This window comes from Chrysemys picta, chromosome 4 (genome assembly GCF_011386835.1).
Source record: "Chrysemys picta bellii isolate R12L10 chromosome 4, ASM1138683v2, whole genome shotgun sequence".
In the NCBI taxonomy this organism is placed as follows: Eukaryota; Metazoa; Chordata; order Testudines; family Emydidae; genus Chrysemys; species Chrysemys picta.
In genome coordinates this window covers 74,419,693-74,443,237 of record NC_088794.1, presented here as the reverse complement: position 1 = coordinate 74,443,237, position 23,545 = coordinate 74,419,693, and the positions used below count along the sequence as shown (strand labels likewise).

Sequence of the window (23,545 nt, the reverse complement as noted above, 5' to 3'; positions counted from 1 at the left end):
TGTAAGGAGTAACTGCCTACCTCGGGGCTGACTTGGGGAGCTTTATGCTGTGCCTTTCAGACCCAGGTGCTGTCCTATGGCCACACTGCTCCACCAGAAGCAGAGAGGGAGCCGGGACTGAGAGCAGCCGCTTGGATACCTGGATCAGAAGGGAGATGCTGCCCTTTCCCAAGCCTAGGGGAGGGTCAAGGTTACAGGAGCCCATCAGTTTGACTAGTGAGAGGGGTTCCTTCCTTCTCCAATCCCAACTATGGGGGGGAGGGGGAAGGAGGAGGGAGGCAACAAAATCAAGGAGCTAGGGGTAACAGCAGTAGTTTGAGCTCTGGGGGAGGGATTCCTCAAATCCTGGAACATACAGAAGGAGAAGCAGGATATGCATCAGGGAACCCCATAGGGAGCTATGCTCCCCAATTGCAAGCACGGGGAAAGGGAAGCTCTGGCTGCTTGGGCTGGCTGGGAGGAAACACCTAGAGGGAAGCCTCTCTCACTTTCACCCCACAGGAAACGGCAAAGGAGGTGAAAATTCTTAGGGGGTTTTGTTTTGAGCAGACATTTGTCTCACAAAGCTTCTCTTGGTCAAAAGGTAGGTCCTCAACCTTGGTTTGGAGTTCTTTAGGTATGCCAGAGGATTATAACCAGGATGGCTGGCGCATGACTATGGCTGTGGCCGTGGTTCTGGCTGCCATGTCCGCGATGTCCAAAGACACTTAAAGGGCTGTTTTAGCTAGGAGTTGACCCTCATTTACAATGGCTTGGAATTGTGACTGTTTCGCTTCTGGGAGCTCTGCTGTGAACAAGCTGAGTTTCCCATAATTATCATAATTGTATTTTGCCAGCAAGGCTGAGTAGTTGGCGACTCAGAATTGTAATGTCACCGAGGAGTAAATTTTTTGTCTGAAGAGATCTAGCCTCTTGTGTTCTTTGTCATATGGGGTCAATCGAAACTGTAGTTTGCCACATTGATTAGCAGCATTGACCACAAAAGAGTTGGGAGGCGGGTGCGAGATGAGGAAATCCACCCCTTTGGTGGGGACATAATACTTTCTATCCGACCTTCCGCATGTCGGCGGAATTCAGGCTGGTGTCTGGCAGACTGTCTCCGCTGGTTCTAAGATCGCATCATCAATGGGCAGAGTGATTTTAGAAATAGATGCAGGTTGCAAGATTTGTACCAGCTTCTGTTGGTTTGTATGCACTTCCTCCAGCGGGATGTCCTGGCTTTAGCCGACTCACTTAAACAGTTCCAGGAACTGTCTGAAGTAATCCGCCAAGGTAGGTGGTGGTGGTGGCGGCGGCATGATTGCCTTATCCAGGGAGGAGGAAAAATTGTGAGCAGGAGATGTCACTTCCAGATAAGTGGCTGTTTCTGTGCCATCCCCAACATGCTTAGTCTCCGTAGTCTCTCCGTTGGGAGAGATGGGATAAGACCTCAGCTCGCCTCTCTGAGCTGTGGGTAGCCTAGAGTGGAGACCCCGGTAAGTTGCCCACAGTTCCCAATGTGCCCATTGCATTGGGAAGGCCATCGATCAGTCTCTCTGTTGCAGTAGATTCTGTGGCAGTTCTGATGTTGGTGCCATTGGTGATGCTCTTGTCAGTGCCCTCAGATGTGCTGTCGATGTATTCAGTGCAGTCGGTGCCAACTTGGTTTTCTCAGCCAGTGCCAACTGCGATGTTGGTGCCAGGGGCAGAGGCATAGGGCCTGAGGAAATGCTCAGTACTGGGTCCCTTAAGGGTGAATTCGGTGCCATGGAAGAGGCATGTTGCCGTCTGTGCTTCAACTCAGTCTTCTTTGCTTGGGACTCGGCAGTGCAGGAAATACCCAAAGCATCATAGGTGCTCACCCGAGCCTGTGTCGGCATCGGTGATAGCGACCTGGCAGAAGACTGCCTGTGTTTCCGCAGTGCTCTCTGTGGAGAGATCTGCACCCTCTTCCTCAGTCTTTTAGAGGAAGGCATGTCTCTTGTTCCTGCAGGGTGGTGCCCAGAGAGGAGGGCTGTTGGTCTGGCTCTGGTTGGAGAGATTTCTCCATCAGTATAATTTTCAAGTGGAGATCTCGGTCACGCCGGGAACTTGCTTTCAGATTACTGCATCGGACCCATGAAGAGTGTCCGTCCGAAACAGGCATTGCTTCACGGCAAGAGTCGCATCGCTTAAAACCTGGGGAGCCAAACATCTGACGTTAACCGACCCCGGTGGGGGGAGGGTAAACTGGTTAAGTAAACTTTCCCCTCCCGCCCCAAAACTAGCACCAACACTAACTATAAGTTTTTGAAGACTATTTAAACTGCTCTCTTTTTAAAAAAATTGGCAAGAATAATGAACTCGACTGAGCGCCATCTTCAGCCAAGGATGGTTGAGAAGGAACTGAAGGGCTTGGGTCCTGCATGTGCTAGACGCGACACCAAGACACCTAACTGTGCACTGCAAGACACCTACTATGCACGCGTGACCCGCGCAGACACTGCTACCGTAAATCTCCAATAGACAGCGCCAGGACGCACTGACACCTGAAGTGGAGCACCCACAGGGACAGCACTCGAAGAAACAGGTTTCTGCTGGAGGCACAGCAGAGGCAGATCTGGCTTCCACTCCTGAACCTGCTATTGATTTCCTGTGGAAGTTTAGCCAAGTCATAGCAATTACCTTTCACTCTGCACTCCTGTCAGATTATTCTATCCTTGCCCTACTGGTGGGCTGTATGCTCTGCCCTGACAGGGTATCACCTTCCAGGCTGGAGCCCTAGCTTCTGTGATTAGAGTATGGGCTCATTAAGTGAGCTGCAGAGGGGGAAAAATAAAAAAAAGATTGAGGGTTCTGTCTCCTCTCTCCCCACCTAACTTTTTTATGCTCGATAAAGACAACCCGAAATGTTTTCTTCTTGTTTTGTTAGACGTTCTCATCTTGTATGACTTGAAAACTAGTGTACCATCACAGCAACTAAACAAGTGAAAGTAGTGCTATTAACAAAGGGAAAAGATTTGTAGTCAAACTATTCAATAACTTGTTTGTTACTTTGTAAAAACCAGCAAAAAAAATACTCACCCTTTTTGATTAAGATGTTTATTGTGAGCACTTAACTCCCTTAGAGCTCCATCATGTCTTTGAAAAAAGTCTTGAAACACCAATTATCCAAATATCAAGATAAAAAAGCCCAATGCATCTTTTTTCTAGTGCCAGAGAGTAATTAGCATCTTAGTCAACCACTAGTTAACATAATGCTAATACTGTTTCAGCTAAGCAATATTACCATTCGCTCTCATTGGGCTATACTCACCTTCTGGGAGCCATCCCCATAAACGAGAATATACTATAGTATCGTTAATTCGTGTATCACTTAATAGATCTGAAGCACCACAACTTCATTAACCTCTTGAGAAAGGCCAGAAGACTACACAAGTGAGGATAAATTTATTAAGATGTGACAAACCTGACTCTTCACATCCACAGACAGCCAACAGAGCTACAAGCTTTCAGTTCTGGCCTGAAAAATTCTATGGAACTCCAGAAAAGTGTTTATTCTGAAAATGGCAGTCTAAACCAACTAGACCTGATTGGGACTGGTCACACCACGGTAAGTATTTCAAGCATTATCTTTAGACTGCTAAGTCATCTCCAGAATAGAATGAAAGCTCCGTTATGTGTAATTTCTCTCCTTGTCTTCTCAAGTCAGTTTCTCTACACAAAACATTTATGCCAAACATCTCCCTGCACTCCTAATCCTCTTCCTTTTCCCTGTTTTTACATCAGAAGTCTCCCTATCTTTTTCAGCTTTGTGAGACCTAGATTTAAGCGATGGGTGGGGCTTGTTTTAATCCGAAATTCTTTCTGGTATCCTACCCCACAGGTAATGGAAGAAAAAGCATGCATTTACAGAGGGGGAGCCCTTTATCACAAACCTGTACAAACATTCCTCTTTAACCCTATTTACTACCTCACAGGGAAGCCAAGTAGTAACTCCTTTTCAATGACAGAAAAATACAGAGACTTGAAATCAATGGGATTTGCTGGATGCATTGTTCATCCATCCCTCGCTATACATTCCAATGAATCTGTGCTGGTGCAAACATGCTACCTAGTTCAATATCCATAAAATTTTCAGAAACTATAAGATTGAAAAAGATTTTGGTACTCTTGTTTCTCATTCAATACAACTAGGTAAGCTTGTAATATTTAAGCTCTATTTAATAAAATCCCAACTGTCAAGTTTTTATACAAAAATTGCAAGTTCACCATATTGGACCAGTGATACGAAAAAAAATTACCAACCTGCACTCTAGGTTATCAATTTCAGGAAAAGACTGCACAGGCACTAATTTATTCTCAATGCTGCTAACCTCAAACTTGTAGTATCATAGATACTTATGAAAGGTTTCAGAGTAGCAGCCGTGTTAGTCTGTATCCGCAAAAAGAAGAACAGGAGGACTTGTGGCACCTTAGAGACTAACAAATTTATTAGAGCAAAAGCTTATGCTCTAATAAATTTGTTAGTCTCTAAGGTGCCACAAGTCCTCCTGTTGTTCTTTTTATAGATACTTATTTAACTCATCCCTTGCTTTAAGAATTTCCGACTATCTAAATTTCTTGTACACGAAGGCAATTTAAAACTACATTCCCCACTCCCCCATCCCCACCCCAAAAAAGGATTAATTTAAATCCAGATTCCACTGGGAATGTTTGAGAGATTTTAACCCAAAACAAATATTGGGTTTTACAATACAGCAAACTTCTTAGATAAAGAATTGCACTAAAAGTGTAGTTTATTTCCATGCAGCTAGGAATACTAATGAAAGCGCCACTTTTGCTAACAATATAAAGTCTGTAAAATAGTACAGTGAGAGCAAGGGAATTGAATTACCGGGATAATACCAAAGTAACAAGAAAGTGGTAGTAACAAGACAGTCCTATAAAATGTAAGTGGAATGTGTGCGCATAAGAGGGAAGGATGGTATTTTTTAAAAGTGTGCGCATAAGAGGGAAGGATGGTACTTTTTAAAAGTTTTTTTTTTGACACTGGCCATGAGCGGATTCATTCATTAAATGTGAAGATGAAAAACTGTAAAGATGTACAGGTAGTTAACTATATAAACTGAACCCCCAGATGATTAAAAACTAATAATGAAGAATTGGAGATTTGTCTACCACTGGTGGGGTGGGCTAATTACACCCATCTGGAGATGCTGCTCAGTTTGAGTACAGAAAGTTACCATTCAAAGTTACATAGTAGTAGTATCACAATATCCAATTCTGATAAACCCAACTTCAGAAGAGGTGGAATAGCTAAACTTGTCAAACCAAACAATTTCTCAATACAACCCCCTTTACATCCCAAACACAGATCTGAAGACCTAGGTTCTTGAAGAAAATTTCTAGTTAGCAAAAGAAACTTTCCTGTTCTTCATCAAATCTAGGTCCACAGATCTATGAACAGAATTTTAATAGCATTACCCATCCATGGAAGGCTTTTGAAAAACTGGGATATAAAATACTAGCAGCAGCTCCACTCTGAGGTGAGCCATTTACAATATGAATGTATATCAACTAGCGAACCACTGCCTGTAACATTCAATGTCAAAAGGCCACATTAAAAGATGTGACAATATCCAGTTCAAAAGAACAGAGGGAAAAATAATTTGTCACTTTACAAATTTCCTTATTTAAAAAAAAAGTGCATGAAGATCTCATAGCTCAGAGAAATGAGCCCACAGAATAGAAGGGGTGGGACTTCAGAAGCCTCCAAAATGGCCCACTGGATCCCCTTTGATATGGAAAGCATAGAATCAGTGTAAATCTCTGACACTCCTTAATGGACAACAATGTTACTAGAAATGCCACTTTCAAGAAATTAAAGGGAGATTTCTCTCAAAGGCTCAAATTTATCATTAGCACTGACTACTCAGTTTTGAATTCCACAGCAGAGTCCGGTGAATTTGAGAAGATATTAATTATGCTACCTAAGAAGATGCTCAGTGTCTGAGTAGGTACAAAAGCTTTCTTCTCCTAATATGCCAGATGGGTGACAAGGTTACCTCTTGAACTCTCAGGGTGGCTAGCTTGAATCCCATATTTAGAGTGTAAGAAATCTTACAGTATGCTTCATTCCCACTGAAGATAGGGAATCGTCCTCCGTTAAATCAGGATCTGAAGCAAAGCTAGGTATCAGTATACACAATTGCTTCCAAGAATGCATTTTTCATCATAATGTTATTCTTTAGATTTCTCTTCAAAGTCCAGGGTCTTAGGATAAAGATTACTCCTTGACAAGAATATTGGAGGGCTGGAGATAGGGTGACCAGATGTCGCAATTTTATAAGGACAGTCCTGATATTTGGGGCTTTGTCTTATATAGGTGCCCATTACCCCCTATTCCCTAGCCCAATTTTTCACACTTGCTATCTGGTCACCCTACTTGGAGATTAGATTTACCAGATCTGAGATCAGAGCTGGCTTCCTGGGCCAGGAGGAGACAATTTTGCTTTATCAGATAAATGGCTCTTTGAAGAGGGGGGAAAAAGAATACAGACAGAAAACCTGTTTGTCCCTCTGAGACAGAGCATATGATGCCCCTACAGTTGGGACCCACTTTCTGGAAAAGTGTTGGGGAGATTTTGTATTTAACAGGAGGCAAACAGATCCATCTGGAGAGTGCCAAATTGGTATCAGTTCTACAAAAACCTTTGAGAAAAATGATTATTCTGCTAGGTCAACCCTCTGATAAGTGAGCCAATTAGCTGTAGAATTCAATGTCCCTCTGATATATATATCTCCCCCTTAGAAAAAAGATATTCTTCGGGCCAGATGAACAGGAGTTAGGCCTCCTTCAGGAATGTTTTGGTAACGTATGCCATATTAGATGAGCTGACAATAATGGTCATGATCTTTCTGAGGGGTGGAGAGAAGGCCATGAGAGCATAGCAGATATCCTAGCATTCCAGCCAGTAGATAATGTTTTCACCCCTCAGCTCATATTAGAACTGTTTTTTCACTGAACAAATGTCCAGACCATCTGATGCTTTGAGAGGAAGTTGACAGATCTTATTCTCAATCACACAGCAAGATAAACACAAGCTCCTAAGTAATTTCAGCCTGCAAAAGGAACACTGAGTTTCAGGACAAGTGAAGATTCTAGAGCTTTATACACACATTGTTCCACTATAGAGTATTCATCCAGGATACAGAATTTCCACTAGGCTCAGCCTATTGAAACTTTTAGCCTATTAACATTTATTATAAAATCGGTCAGAGCTTCCACTGTTATTCTAGAGCAGAGTATTCAACCTTTTTTTCATTTGCAGACCCCTAAAAAATTTCAAATGGAGGTGCGGACCCCTTTGGAAATTCAACTTGTGGTCCATGGACCCCTATCATAAAAGTCTTGGGCTGAAAACTGATTGAATAGAATTCTACTATAAACATTGCAAGTGCTCAGCCCGGCATTTGACACAGCGTGAGAAAGGGCACTAAACTGTGGACTTCTATGGTAGCAACACCACTTCCGGGTTTTCACCTTATTTTCAGTCACCTTTCATGGACCCCTTAGACAGTCTGCAGCCCCCTGGGAGCATGCAGACCTCAGGTTGAAAACAACTGTTCTAGAGAAAAAAACATCTCTGAAGGTAACTGATTCCATTGCCACAATCCACAAAAAGCAGTGAATAGTCTTCTTCACGTCCCTGTTCTTCTAGTGGCTAGACACTGGTTACACAGCAGAAGTCTGGGAAGAACAGCACAATTCTATAAAGTGAGCTGTTTAATCCCCCCCCCCAAAAAAAAAACATGTTTGAGGGGAATAGAATTCAACCATCTGCTAGGTGAATTCTGAGTTCCGAGGACTCAGAACTGACCACTTGGCTTAGATGGGGCTATGAAGAAATCATGCAGAAGACTTGGAATCAGAAGTAGAATGTCCAAGTTTCTTCTGGATCAGTTGAATTTTGGGTCCGTTCCACTTTGTCAGATCTTCATCCAGTTATATTTGATCAGAGAAGGTTAAAGGCTACTTTACTTTCCCGTACTGCCACTAAGTCCTTTAATATTGGATTTATATGAGGATAGAATTTCTATTGTCTTGTCCAACTCAGAGATCACTTTCCCTAAGATCCTGTGCAAACAGAGAATTTTAGGTAGAGTGTTCTTACTCCAGAATCTGAACCAAACCTGGCACGAGAGAAACTGACCATCTAGTGAGACCCTGGACAAAATGTGACTGGCCAAAGCCATTTTGTGAAGAGAAGCTCCCAGAACCTGAAGTCTCCTGAATAGAGAGGAATGGCTAGACAAGACATCAATCCATAAAGTCTGGATGCTAGAGGTCTCTTGGGCTGCTATATTTGCCTCAAAGTTCCTAGGAAGTGACAAATCCCCTCACCTGTGTGTGGCTCCTTGGGAAGGAAATCCACCAAACTCACTCACTCAAGGGCTAATTGGATCAGGAATGAAAACTCTCCAGAAACAAGTTAAAAAGTCCTCTCTGAATCATTCCCAAGAGAGCCTTCGTGAAGAGGGGTCTCCTGTGCAATGGAGTGAGGAACTCCCCCATTAGGTTTGGGATTGCTTCCTTTAATGATTCTTCTGAGGAGATATTAAAGGCTGCAGGTCCCTAGGAAGGAGCTCAGGTGAATCCAACAGGCATTAGAATCAGGCAGAGAAGGTCCAGCCATAGAATCCAAGCTTCTGGGTGATTTGCTTCAGGGTAATGACCATGTTAATCAGGCCATATGAGATCCACGGATATATGCCCTGAAGGAAAGTACATTAGGAGCTGGGAGTCAAGCCTCACAAACCATTAACTACCGTCTAGGGTATCCATTGAGACCGACTGCTTGGCTTCAATCCTCCATAGCCCAAAGGGAGGCGGAAGAAGCTTATCTGATATTCCATATGCAGTAGCAGCACAGGCGGTGCTCTCCTCACTGGCTTCAGCTACTCCCTTAAGAGCTTGATGTGACATCAGTTAATCAGATGGCTCGGTATAACCAATGCCATCAAAGCTGGGGTGTGCAGTGATGTGGCGCCACTTGTAGCATCTCCAGATGAGCTTTGATTGCTGCTCAGGTCTTCTTCAGTCATGGTGACTAGGAGTGAGATGCCACCTGACCTGGCCTGGTTCATTCTGATGTCTTTGGTGCCAGCTAAGAACAGGCCACAGCTAAACCCCAGAGCACGACTAGCCAAGCATACAGTTTTCCTTTTTGGCAAGCTTACTCGCAACTATATGCGGCTGCTGTGTATCAGTCAGGGATCCTCAGGAGTGAAGAATGTACTGGAGATGCTCTCTCTCGGGAGAGAATTAAATCTGAAGTCAAATCAGGGACTGCAAAGGCTAAAGAGCTCTGAAATTCTTAAATGCAGAATGAAATTCAAAAAGAAAAGTTCTGTAGCAGGAGAGTTCTAGTTTGTCCTGTCTGCACCATGGAGGCAGAATAGAAGCAGAGTAACATCTCTAGACAGGTGTGGTCAGCTATGCCAATGATGGACATATCTGGTCCTATCTTCTGTAGTGCAGGCTGGAAGACTAGTTAGTGGCTCTATGAACCTTAATGTGATGGAGAAGGTCAGTTTTCAGCAAGGGGTTTATTAACAATACATCTGTTAAGATTAATGGAATTAGAGTTAACATTCAGGCTACATATGTATTCAAAGCACTTGTTTTATGTACTACAGATGATTATAGTACATTTCTATGTATCATTAGCATACAGTAGAAGGGGTATACTGCCTAAAGGCCATTCTCACACACAAGCTCACAAGCTAACACCTCAAAATAACAGGTCTCAATTACCCACATTTTATTAGTTCACTTAAATGATATCATTGGAAATAAATGGATACGCCCACATTTTTGGAAAATGGAATGTCCGGATCTATTCAATGGCCTTCAGTTAAATATGTTGTAAGTACAATGAAAAACTAAAATTATTTAAGAGTCAGTTGGGATGCAGCAGAAAGCTGAACGGCTATTTGTCTACTACTTATTTATAAATAGATTAAAAGGAAAACATTGAGAAGACTCCCTTATTTTCCTAAAAATCAGCATTAAAAAGCTTATCTTTTTCCAACTGTAAGGAAATAGCAAAAAAACTAAATGGAACTGCGCCAGCAGCAGTTTGCTGTATGGTCACAAGAGTGACTTGCCATCATACTGCAAGGTATATCATTTAATTGCTATGGAAAAAAGTGCCATCCCAAGCAACTAATGTGTTTGCAAGATGACTGTTTACCGTTGCTTCCACAAAACTGTGATGCCTCCAAGTAAGTACAATACTTGTAATTAATTTCTGTGGTCTTTACAGTCTGGTCATGACAAAGTGAAAGTCCCAAACTCAAGACATGTGACTATTTCATAATAAAGTCAAAAAAGTTTCAGACTTCATGACACAGTATAAAATATCCTCCAAATGACAGCAAACCCTTCAGTTTGGTTTAGTAAAAGCAATACCATTACCTCATGATTAAACATCCTCTGTTCGATAATGTGGCTGTTGCTTAATATGACCCTTTATAGCACTTTACATCTTCAGTGTGCTATAAAATGCATTTGTAGTCAACACCTCTATTGAGGTAGCTATGTATTCTCCCCATTTTAGATAGGGAAACAGGCACAAAGATAAATCAATTTGACCAAGATCATACCGGAAGTGAGTGGCAAAACTGGGATAAGGTTTATGAGTTCCCAACTCCCAGTCCCAAGCTAATTCTTCTACACCATATGTTGACTTGACGAACATGAAAGTCTCCATGGAAAAGAAAAAAATTCCCAGTTAATCCAATTAGTATGGATTAAGACAACGGATAATAAGTGTGAGAGTTATAACTTCTGGAATAATTTAAAAAGGAACAAAAGACTTATGTAGATCTGTAAAGTGAATTAGACAATAAGCTTATGAAATGTCTATCCCCATCATGTTAAGTCTGCATCAGTAGCTGAAAACCATTGTTCCAGAATACAATTTTTATAAACATGTTTTATTTGTCTTGCTTATACCGTTAGAACTGTAACTGCTGGCTGTCATTTCCCTTAAAAGGGGAAACCGATCCAAACACATACTGGTGCTTTTCAAAAGATAGCAATTAAAAGGGCAGCAGCAGCGGGCATTTGAGATTTCTTAAAACCTTCAGGCTGCAGGAAAGACAAAAGGACATGTGACCAAAAGTGTTATGATTATCCATTAGAGATTTCCATCAGTACCTGTATCAGTTATTTAGGTGATAATACAGCAAGGTCAAGTATTAGTGACAGACAATGTGCAAGTCATAAGGAATGATAGAGAATACCAATCCTTACAAAAGTCATTGCTATCAAAGAAACTTAAATATGTTCAAGAGAGATATCTAAATACTTCACATCAAATATACAAGTGGCCATCCAGATTATATCCCATATTTGTTGCAAAAGTTTTAAAGTGCCAATCAAAGCTAATTTGGGGGGGGGGGAGGGGGAGGAGGGTTAAAAAAACCTTATACAATTATTTCAGCAGTTACACAAAAGCAATTTATGTATCCTTAGCCCCAGTAAACTGAGCCTGGTGATGTAGAATGCTGTAGCTAAGGGTGTGTCTTGTCTATCAAAAGCTGGCTGTCAGCTTATTTGTCTAGTTAGGGATATATGCATCATTATGCATCTTAAACTGTTCAGTGCTTCATTTTAAACATGAAAAAGCTGAAATGCAGTTGCTCTGCCAAACCACACTTCACTTCTTCCATCCTTCTTTCATGAGAAAGTTTAATTTTATCAACTGCCATCAGAATAAAATCTTTAGGGATTTGCCGATTTTATTTGTTGCATCACTATAGAATGTCAGAAGTGAGGCATTCTTGTTTTTTTCTGCCACTTCAGTTAACCATGGAGATCTGATCACCCTGAAATTGCCTTTTTTGCTTTACTCATAGCAAGAATAACAAATCTGAATCTCATGTGCAAGGCTCAAGATGATGCTTAGGACAGAACATGCAGAGTAAACGTTGTTTCTTTCCATATCCAGGTAATATAAAGCTGACAACTGTAGTCCTGTCTTTATGGGTAATGAAAAAAGTCCCATTACAATGAACTTCCTGTAAGGGAGAACAATAGATAATAACTCTTCTGGTAACATGTATGGTACATTGGCCAGTGTGTTTTTGGCGTTTAATATAATCCTGTGGATTAGTTTAATTCACTTGCTGAGCATTCATTTGAGGCATCCCTCTGTTGGGTCTTGGGGGCCCTCCACGACCTAGAAAATAAAAACAGCATTTAAATTTTGTAACAAATCAGACCATTTTAGAGTTCATAAAGGGTGTGACTCAAGTTTGGTATCAATAACTTTGGTTTAGAATTCATAGGTATATGTTTACTGCACTAATACATGGTCAATATCCTTATCCATTGAAACACAATCGCACGTGTATGCCTATTGAATCATCTAATCAATTCCTTGGTTTTCCCCCCTTTGTATTTTTCAGAATTTTCTCAGAATCTTAGATGAATTTAACCTAACTTCTAAAGTGATTTTCCCCTTCAGTTAACCAACAGCAACTTATTGACACAAGTCACCCACACATGTATGGGATAACAGATCCAGTGCAAGTTAAACTAAGATTTTTTTAAAATAATTGGTTAGCATTTTAAAAAAAATATTATTTTAAAGCCATTAAGCTAAAGGGTCTCTTAAATTATCAAACAGCCAGTCGCAGGTTTGCTTTCACTTCCCTGCTCCTTTGTATCGAGCCACTTGAAAGTCTCAACAACATTCTGAAAATAGATCACAAGCTATTGTTCTGTTGAAGATAGACACATCAATTTAAAAAAACCTATCTTCAATCAATCCACCGTTCTGCCAAATACTTACCTGTATTTTACTGGCAATGAGCCCTGGACTTTCCTATTTGGAATATATTTATGGACAGCATTGCTATAACTTCACCACGATTAGACAGACTCTCAATCCCCATTCCCATCACACTATTAGGACAGTTCCTTTTGACAACGCATACAGACCTTTCCACAAGTTGGCTAATGTTATATATTTCAATATTTTAGGCAGCAGAAATGGAGAACATGCAACGTAGTTACCAAGTGCCTGTTGAAAAACTATGGAAGTATTGTTGAAAAGTAATTAAAGTTCAAATGCAAAAAGATTAGCTCAACTACAGCTTTGGCTATTTGATAAACATTTAGCTTAAGCTCATATATGATTGAGTGATTTCAATATACACCTCTACCACGATATAACGCTGTCCTCGGGAGCCAAAAAAATCTTACCGCATTATATCGAACTTGCTTTGATACACCGGAGTGCGCAGCCCCACCCCCCCGGAGCGCTGCTTTACCACGTTATATCCAAATTCGTGTTATATCAGGTCGCATTATATCGGGGTAGAGATATATTAATACTTGTTTCATTCTCAAAATAAAGAACACTGTGCAGCTGCAAATAAGGCTGCAAATATTTTAGGAGATTTTTACAAAGGGAAAAAATACCTATCTCTATAGGAATTGATACTTTAAAAATAATCACTTTCCTGAAGACTCTAGGAACTAAATGAACAAAAGGCAGAATTTGTAAATATGTTGACCAAAAAAAAAAAAATACTCCGCAACAGGCTGCAAGTAACGCAACACATCTTTATTGAAATTGAAGAAATATCAATATACAAATTCAGAAGTCAAGGGAGCTTTAGAAAACATACAAAAGAAAAGCCTGCGGTCAAAATTCTAGCAAATCTTGTCAGCAAAAAATTAAAATTCCGAATTGAGTTAGTAGGGGCAGCAGTGAAATGGGTGCAAAGCTTTACCAAAAAATATATTTTCAAGTTTTCAGGGCTCATTTTCTTTTAGTAAGAAAAAAGGCAACTGAATAGTGTGGATGCAAAGATAAACTTAAATCTCAGCAGACAAATGTAACTTCTTACGAACAAAAATACTTCATTCAATAGCCAACTAACAACTTCCAACAAAAGTTCCAGGAAAGTTTAAATGTATTTTTGAATTGTGGCCTATTAGTTGTATATGGTAAAATGTTTTCTGATCCACAACCCTCTAAGAGATTGCATCAGAAACTCCAGTTCAGTAGAATTAGGAACATATAATTTGAGTATTACCTCGAGGGGCTCCCCGCGGTCCACTCTGTCCAGAGCCACGTTTAAAATTCTGTTGATATCCATCCTAAAGAAAGTGTAAAAGTGAGAAGTAAATTAAGGTATCTTCATTAAACCACTGCAGTCATTTGTTGTGCCTTAGAAAGTTAAATATTTGCTATTAAAAATATTAAGTTTCAAGAGTATTTCGAAATAACCCATCCATTTTTCAGTTAAATGATGCCACGGACAAAATACAGAATTGTAATTCTTAACAGGAAATCCTAATCTGCCTCACAAGACTAGAAAGGAGTTAGGTTCATTAGCAACTAATAAACATCTTAAACTGTTTTCACAGACTAAGTGATTAAACTTTACATAACATATCTAGGCTTGGAAGGATTACAATTTTTATTGGTAAACGTAGATGTCACTGTACACACACAAACCGATGAATAATATTGATAAATAATCAAAGTTTACAGCTAGGCAAAGAAAGAAAAATGCTACTTGAGAACTTAAGGGTCAAAATCGAGTGATTCAGACTTCTGACTTAGGTTTGTTACAAATGGACTAGCAAATGAATAGTAAAAACAGTTATGATTTGCTGATTTACAGATATTGACTTTGTATATCTGGACATAGGATATTGACAATGCGTTTTAACAGTTTATAAAGCTTTAACTTTTTGAATCTCAATGTTTACTGTCATTAGTCAGTCTGACATTCCCCCATATAATTTACCACAGTTGTGAAAATTTGAATAAAAATTAATCGCGCGATTATAATTTTTTTTAAATGTATCGTATTGTTAAACAATAATGGAATACCATTTACTTAAATATTTTTGGATGTTTTCTACATTTTCAAATATTGATTTCAATTACAACACAGAATACAAAGTGTATAGTGTTCACTTTATATTTATTTTTATTACAAATATTTGCACTGTAAAAAAAGAAATAATATTTTTCAATTCACCTCATACAAGTACTGTAGTGCAATCTGTTTATCATAGAAGTTGAACTTAGAAATGCAGAATTATGTACAAAAAATAATTGCATTGAAAAATAAAAATGTAAAACTTTAGAGCCTACAAGTCCACTCAGTCCCATTTCAGCCAATTGTTCAGACAACCAAATTTGGTTACAATTTACAGGAGATAATGCTGCCCGCTTCTTGTTTACAATGTCACCTGAAAGTAAAAACAGGCGTTCACATGGCACTATTGTCGCAAGATATTTACATGCCAGATGCGCTAAAGATTCATATGTCCCTTCATCTTCAACCACCATTCCAGAGGACATGCGTCCATGCTGATGATGGGTTCTACTCGATTAACAATCCAAAGCAGAGCAGACTGATGCATTTTCATTTTTATTATCTGAGTCAGATACCACCAGCAGAAGGTTGATTTTCTTTTTTGGTGGTTTGGGTTTTATAGTTTATGCATTTGAGTGTTGCTCTTTAAGACTTCTGAGAGCATTCTCCACACCTCACCCCTCTCAGATTCTGGAAGGCACTTCTGATTCTTAAACCTTGGGTCGAGTGCTGTAGCTATTTTTAGAAATTTCACGTTGGTATTTTCTTTGCGATTTGTCAAATCTGCTGTGCAAGTGTTCTTAAAATGAACATGTGCTGGGTCATCATCCAAGACTGCTATAACATGAAATGTGGCAGAAAACAGGTAAAACAGAGCCGAAGACATACAGTTCTCCCCCAAGGAGTTCAGTCACAAATTTAATTAAATTATTTTTTAACGCGCATCATCAGCATGGAAGCATGTCCTCTGGAATGGTGGCTGAAGCATAAAGGGGCATGTTTAGCATATCTGGCATGTAAATATCTTGCAACACCAGCTACAAAAGTGCCATGCGAACGCCGGTTCTCACTTTCAGGTGACACTGTAAATAAGAAGCAGGCAGCAGTATCTCCTGTAAACGTAAACTTGTATGTCTTAACCATTGGCTGAACAGGAAGTAGGACTGAGTGGGCTCTAAAGTTTTACATTGTTTTGTTTTTTAGAGCAATTATGTAACAAAAAAACCCTGCATTTGTAAGTTACACCGTAACAATAAAGAGATTGCACTACAGTACTTGTATGAAGTTAATTGAAAAGAGAAGATTACTCACCTTGTGCAGTAACTGAGGTTCTTCGAGATGTGTATCCCTGTGGGTGCTCCACTTTAGGTGTTCATGAGCCCCTGCACTTGTAGTCGGAGACTTTTAGTAGCAGTGCCCGGTTGGGTCGCACATGCGTGGTCCCTGTCTCGCGCTGCTGCAGGCAGTTAACCGACGCTGTGTGACCAACCCTCACTCAGTTCCTTCCCTACTGCAGAGACTAATAAGAAAACTCTAAAGTAGAGGGGAGGAGCAAGGGTAGTGGAGCACCCACAGGGACAAACATCTTGAAGAACCTCAGTTACTGCACAAGGTGAGTAATCTTGTTTTCTTCTTCTTGTGCTGTCCCTGTGGGTGCTCCACTTTAGGTGACTTCAGAGCAGTGCCCTCCGATGGAAGGAGGGGCTTCGGAGTTGAAGTCATGACCTCTGATAGTAGAGAGCATCTGAAGGAGGTGTCAGATGTTGCCTGTTGCTCTAAGGCAGGAGTCTCAAACTCAAATGACCATGGGGGCCACATGAGGACTAGTACATTGGCCCGAGGGCCGAATTACTGACACACACATACCCCCGCCGCCCTCAGCCCCGCCCGCACTCCACCCCTTCCATGGGGTCCCACCCCTGCCCTGCCTCTTCCCACTCCTTCCCTGCCCTCATTCCAACCCCTTCCCCGAAATCTCCACCCCAACTCTGCCCAGTCCCTGCCCCCAGGGGGTGTAGGTGGGGTGTGGTGGGGGCTTAGGGCAGGGAGTTGGGGTGTGGGGTGCAGGAGGGGTGTGGGGTACAGCAAGGGGTCAGGGTGCAGGGTGTGGCAGGGGGCTCAGGGCTAGGGTACAAGAGGGGTGCAAGGTGCAGCAGGGGGGTCAGGGCAAGGGGTTAGGGTGCAGCAGGGGGCTCAGGAGAGGGGTCGGGGTGCAGGAGGAGTGCAAGGTACAGCAGGGGGTCAGGGTACTGGAGTAGTAGGGCATGGGGCTCAGGGCAGGGGGTTTGGTTGCAGGAAGGGTTCGGGATCAGGATCTGGCCCGACGCGTACTGGGGGCAGGGCAGGCTCCCTGTCTGTCTGCCCTGCCCCCCGCAAGAGGCTGGAACATGGGGAAGCGGGGGCAGAGGGGCTGTGCGTTTCTGTTGCTTGAGGCACTGCGTTTCTGTTGCTTGAGGTTCCCCGTTCCCGGCCAATGGGAGCTGCTGGGGACGCTGCCTAAAGTAACAGCCACACACAGACCCTCCGCCCACCCCTTCCCCACGTTCCAGCCTCTTCCCGGAGCTGCGCAGGGCAGGCAGGCAGGGAGCCTGCCCTGCTCTCGGTGCTCATCTGGCCGCTCTGGTAAACACTGGGGGAGGGGCTGCTCTAAGGCATAGTGCTGTCTAAAGGTATGGGCTGAGGCCCAGGCAGCAACTCTACAAACGTCCGTCATAGGTACATTGTGCAGGGAAGCCGTGGAGGCTAAGGGTCTAGTGGGATGTGAGCGAATCCCCATGAGGGATTGGCAGTTACACTCATGATAGAGTTTTGTGCGATTATGGATCTAAGTGGAAAGGCTTTGTTTAGAGACGGTGCTCCTTTTGGAGCATTCAGTGATGGACAGAAACAGTCTGGGTGATTTATGGGATGGTTTAGTCCTGTCTATGTAAGAAGCCAATGCCCTCCGAACATCAAGATTTTGAAGTGATGTTGCATAGTTGGCTATGAGAGGTGAGGGGTAGGCAAGGAGTAAGCCTTATTGCCAAAACTGATCAAGTCTTTTCCAGTCCTTATCACAAGTTGTGTTTCAGGGCTGTTGTTGCATGCCACGTCGCTGGACTGCATGTATCACTAAGCAATTAGGCGCTGGATGTGAAGTCCATGCCCTTTGTTGGTACACACCTCCCATTGGACCTCCTGCCGGCTAGAGAGGCAGCTGCAGGGGTCCACAGAATGACCCTTACAGGGTCCATCAGTGCCTCATTCATGTGAATGGCAATTTTTTTTTTTTTTTTAAATGGAGCGGATGTATGCAAAAAAGTCCACTAGCCCATGCTGTATCACAGGGACTTCCTCAAAGGAAATATCCAGAGAGGGCCACCCTCCCAAATAAGCCATGGAACAATTTGAAATCATCCCCTATATTAGGAGGGAGGAGGCATTAACGTGTCCCCTGTGGACAATGATGGCAAGTGGATGGTTCTTCCTCCTCTTCCCCTGGTACCAGAGGGTGCTGGTACAGAAGCTGTGGGGAATTACTGTGTGCTGGGCCGTGGCAGGCAGTCCCCCCTTGTGTGGGGCCTATGACCCATGGAGTCCAGTATGCCCTTTGGCATGGGAGCGGCATGGGAGTCCCCATACCACTGTAAGTACCCAGGAACAGCATAATATGCTTCAGGAGAGACTCCTGGGTTGACTGACTCCTGATGGATAGGAGCCGATGATGGAATAGCTCCCTGTTCTTCCTCATCTTCCTCCTTCAAATAAGGAGCGAGACAGTGAGTGATGTTGGGGACACAGGGAGATTTGGTGCCGAGAGAATCATTCTCGTATCAGTACCGCAAATAGGGGGAGATCAGGGGCAGAGCTGAATACCAGAACCCTCTGTCTAAGGAACTGCTAGTGTGCTGGTTTGATTGGCCCCTGGGGCTGTCTCCTTGTCAGTACCAGGACTGCGGAGGAGAAGGTGGCGCTGCTGGCTGTGCCTCTGTGCGTGTTGGGTACACCTTTGAAGAAGCTGTCTTTTGTAGCGCCACCGCACTGCTGTTTGTAGATTGTGGTGCGGAGGCACAGGTTTTTGGTTTCCCCTTAGTGCCTGTGTCGGAGCCGTGACAGAGACTTGTAGAGTCTCTGGCTCTAGCAGTGCCAGGAATTTCCGCTACTTCAGCTCCCAGTGCTGACAGCACAGCTGGTGCCAGTATTGGATGGCTGCCCGCAGAATAAATATACATCACGGTGCAGAGGCATGGGGTTTTGATTTCCCCTTAGTGCCTGCATCGGAGCCTGCTCCTGTAGAGTCTCTGGCTCCAGCGGTGCCGGAGTTTACCACCATCTCAGCTCCTGGCACTGACAGCACAGGCGATGCCGGCACTGGATGCCTGCCGGCGGAGCGGCTATAGATTGTGGCGTGCAGGCACGGCGCTCCAACCTCCCCTCAGTGCCTGTGCTGGAGCCGTTCCCCGAAGTCTCTGTCTGCAGCGGTACTGAAGCACTCAGCCACCTGAGCTCCTGGCACTAACAGCACAGCCGGTGCTATTATTATCGGCGGGATGGCTATGGGGTCCCCCCCTGCCCTGTGGAGGGGATCCAGGTGCTTCCTCAAGCGATGCCCAGCGTGGCACTCCGATGTAGGGTTGGGGAAAGCATTCCTGTCCGAAGCCAAGGTTGGCTAAGTGTGTGGGGGTGGGGAGGTGGGGGGGGGGGAAGGGGGTGTCCCAAGCCTCATGCCCCAACAGGTCCAAGAGACTTCTCCACTCCCTGCCTTTCTGTGAGCCTGAGGCAATGCACCTGGAGGCACTAACACACAGGCAGCAAACACAACAATCGTGGCTGTCAGGGACAGGCACTTCGAGCCTGGAGGCAAGGTGCTGAGAGCCCTCAAAACAGTTGTCTTTCTGAAGTTCCTGGCTGTGAGGGTTTTTTGTTTGTTTGTTTTAAAGGAGAAAAGAGAAAAGGAAACAAGCTAAGTAGCTGCTAATAAAGAAACTAAACAACAGACTGTAACTAACTACAAAGTAGCAAGAGGCACTGCTGATTGCTCCCACTCCTAGCCAAGGAACTGAGTGGGGGTTAGTTGCACAGCATCGGTAAACTGCCTGCAGCAACATGAGAGACAGGGACCACGCATGTGCGATCTAATCGGGGACTGCTACTAAAAGTCTCGACTACGAGAGCAGGGGCGCATGAACACCTAAAGTGGAGCACCCACAGGGACAGCATTCGAAGAAGAAATACTATTTATTTTGCTGATTTTTACAGTGCAAATATTTGTAATAAAAATAATATAAAGTGAGCACTGTACACTTTGTATTCTGTGTTGTAATAGAAATCAATATATTTGAAAATGTAGAAAAACATCCAAAATATTTAATTTCAATTAGTATTCTATTGTTTAACAGTGCGATTAATGGCAATTAATTTTATCGCGATTAATTTTTTTTAGTTAATCACGTGAGTTAACCGCCATTAATTGACAGTCATAATAAAAATCTAAAAAATGCTTAAAGTCCATAATTTTGTGCAACTGTGAAAATTTAAAGTGATAAATCTAAAAAATGCTTAAAAATAAATATTAGCAGCTGAAAAAATAAAAAAAGCAAATTCTGCCAAGCATATAGATATATAAAAATATAAACATAGGGAGTGTATCTGTTTAGTAATACAGTTATTACATTTTATTTGTTAGCATTGCAGAGCCAAAACTTGTAAGAAAGTAAACTATTCCATTCTGGCTCATCCATCAACAGAATCATTAACCAAGTACCAACTGCAGAATTAAAGTATATTTTCCAGTATGTCTATGTGTAAAGGGTTGCCCACAGATAAATGACAGAGAAAAAAATTTAAATTTTTACTGGTGAAGTCACAAAAAAGCTTTATTTTCAAATCCCAGGGTGAATAAGACTGGCCATTTGGATGATTGCGGAGCAGGGAGCTTTACTTTCACTTGTAAACTAAACACATTTGATATGGAGTTGTCGAGATTTTGCAATTAAAACTCTAAGAAGAATACTTACCAGTTATTTTAAGCAAGTTATTTCATTTAGTTTAACTGATTTTTCTATTCCTATAATTTTAATTTAAATGTCAACTCACCCGTTGGTAGTTGGAGTAGTCCCGAGGAGCATTAAATTGGGGCTGCGAGTAACCACTGTTAGGAGTGTTGGAAAATGAAGGGCGGTAGCCATCATACCCTCCTACGGATTAGAATACAAATGCTTACTGAAGGGCACATAACCTGTCTTCATAAGTTATGCTACACACATAAAAGGCCACTGAGGGACTTCATTGACTTTTAAGAAAAAAACTTGAATAAAAAAAGTGTTGTGTGCCAGCAGACTGTGTAAACATCTGTAAAATAACCTACATCTTCTCATTAAGACCTTGTAAAAAAACTGGGGAGGTGGTATCTGAGGATGTTTCTCTGATAATCTTTAGTACACATGTTTAATCTGTTATTTATTATTTGTATTACCATATGCCCAGGAACCCTAGTCATGGACCAGAACCTTGTTGTGCTAGGCACTGCACAAACACTGAACAAAAGATGATTCTTCATTCAGTTCTCAGAGATAGTCCAGCTGAAGCCTAGAATTTAAACTGCTTTGTTAAGATAGAACAAAGTGAATACCACCTCCACAAGCTTAAATATCTTCCCAATATGTTTCTGTATTAAACAATAATAGGGCCAACATAACAAAGGTCTCGTGCCATTCTGTGATCCTGAAAAAAAAAATTCAGATAAAGTCTCAAAATTTTGATAAAATATATATATTTATTTTTTACCTCTAAACCCATTGGCAGGTCCCCTGTATCCATTCATTAAGCCCCGAGTGCCGCGTGATCCACCACGAGACACTCCCCGGCTGTTATAATAAGGCTGACTGTTACGTGGGAACCCAGTATTCTGTTGTGGAGGCTGCTGGTGGTTACCTGCCACTTGATGGGACTGGTCCGGGGAACCATGGTAGGTGCCAACCACTATAATAAAAACAATGGAAGTTTATGTTTTCTATGTTCCCCAAACACTGAAAGGTATCAATTTAAAGCAATCAAGTCTGCCTTAGTACCATCAAGCACAGCAGTAAATGTTTACGAACCCAAAGACAGATGGTTTGCAGAACTAAAAGTTGCTATTCTGACACACTCCACAATATTAAAATAATGCAAGATGTCTAGTGTTCAGTGAAGTCAGTGTCAACAGGCCTCAAGTCAGTACAATTAAACTTTACACTGGTGTTTTTTTCTTTTTTAAATCGACAAAGAAAGAAAACTTCACACCACACAGGCCTGAAACAAGTGGAAACATTCTCAAGTGACTTCCACAATCTTTCCATGAAGTTGCTAAACATAGGGCCCAGAGGCAGCGACACTGCTCCATAAAAAAAAAAAATTATTCTGCATGCAGAACTTCCCCTCAGTTGGATTCTCCTCATTAAGAGTTTCGGTTTTGCAGAGACTCCCCCGAAGAACAAAATTTTACGCATTCTAAATTCCATTTAATTTTAAGTCGGCTGCCAGATTTCTTGGAATTTGGTCTCCATGATTATCCTCCACTGGAAGCCTCCCTTTTAGGCTAAAAGAATGTTTTAATTTTGTCTAACAAGTTTACCTGTCTGGAGCTGTTCTTGCTGAAGTTCTGATTGTTCTACTTGGTGAGGCTGATTGGAGAAACTCTGGTTGTAACTGGCCTGGTACTGATTTTGTTGCTTTAGGGTTTCTGGCTCATTGACAGGAGGAACAGGTGCATTCATATTGAATACCTACAATGGTAGGAAAAAACTAAATATCTCTCTGGTCTACATTTTCCCAATTTGTACTTACATGTCTTTTGCATACAATCCGAGACTATATGCTTTATAAACTGACAAAAGAAGCAATTACCTTCCTTTCTGTAACTGTTGTTCTTTGAGATGTGTTGCACATGCCCACTCCATTGTGGGTGGGTGTGCACTTTGTGCACAGATGTCATTTCCCCCCCCACAACCCCTTCAACAGTACCCGTCAAGATAGCTGGAGCGCCCCTGCCCCATGCCAATGCATGGTGATGTAAGAAGGCGGAGGCAACCCAACCTCCCTCAGTTCCTTTGTACTGGATGTACTCTGATGGAGAGGGGAAGGTGGGCAGGCTGTGGAATGGAAATGTGGAACACATCTCGAAGAACAGTTACAGAAAGGTAGGTAACCGTTTTTTCTTCGAGTTATTGAACATAATTTGCAAAGTAGGTGACTCTCAAGCAAACATCTATGGAGGTGGATTCGGGAGTTTATCTGAATAGTGATTGCAAGACCACCCGCCCAAAACTGGCATAATCTCTGGACTGATAATCAATGGTGTAATGAGAGGAGGTGGTGTAGCTGATGACCAAATTGGTGCTTTATTAATGTCAACAAGTGATACGCGAGCTAGGAAAGCCGCAGAAGCTGCTTGTGCTCTAGCAGAACATGCCAGTACTCCAGATGACAAGGTCACATTAGCCAGCTGGTAGCATAAATGGATGCAGAAAGGGATTCTCTAGGAGGAAACTGGCTTGGCCCTTAACTCTATCAGCAACTGTAACAAAAAGCTGCATAAAAGTCCAGAACGATTTAGTATACTCCAGGTAGATAGCGAATGCTCTTCTCACATCCAATGAGTGAAGTCTTTCTTCATGCTTATGGTGATGAAGTTTTGGAAAAAACAGGGGCAAAT

General features: G+C 42.3%; 1 protein-coding gene across 4 annotated transcripts in view; it reads right to left on the bottom strand.

The window, feature by feature from the left end:
* Positions 1-10,946: 10,946 nt before the first annotated feature.
* Positions 10,947-23,545, bottom strand: part of CAPRIN1 (cell cycle associated protein 1) — a 79,872-nt gene continuing 67,273 nt past the window's right edge. For 2 of the 4 annotated variants that reach the window (XM_005304552.5, XM_005304553.5), the window contains exons 15-19: positions 22,466-22,616; positions 21,640-21,834; positions 20,950-21,050; positions 14,077-14,140; positions 10,947-12,209 (exon numbers count right to left, since the gene is read on the bottom strand). In XM_005304552.5, coding sequence (XP_005304609.2) covers positions 12,145-12,209; positions 14,077-14,140; positions 20,950-21,050; positions 21,640-21,834; positions 22,466-22,616 — 576 coding nt within the window. In that variant the 3' untranslated portion in view covers positions 10,947-12,144. The remainder of the gene's footprint in view (positions 12,210-14,076; positions 14,141-20,949; positions 21,051-21,639; positions 21,835-22,465; positions 22,617-23,545) is intronic. The other 2 variants (XM_065592684.1, XM_008179534.3) reach the window with 1 other exon arrangement.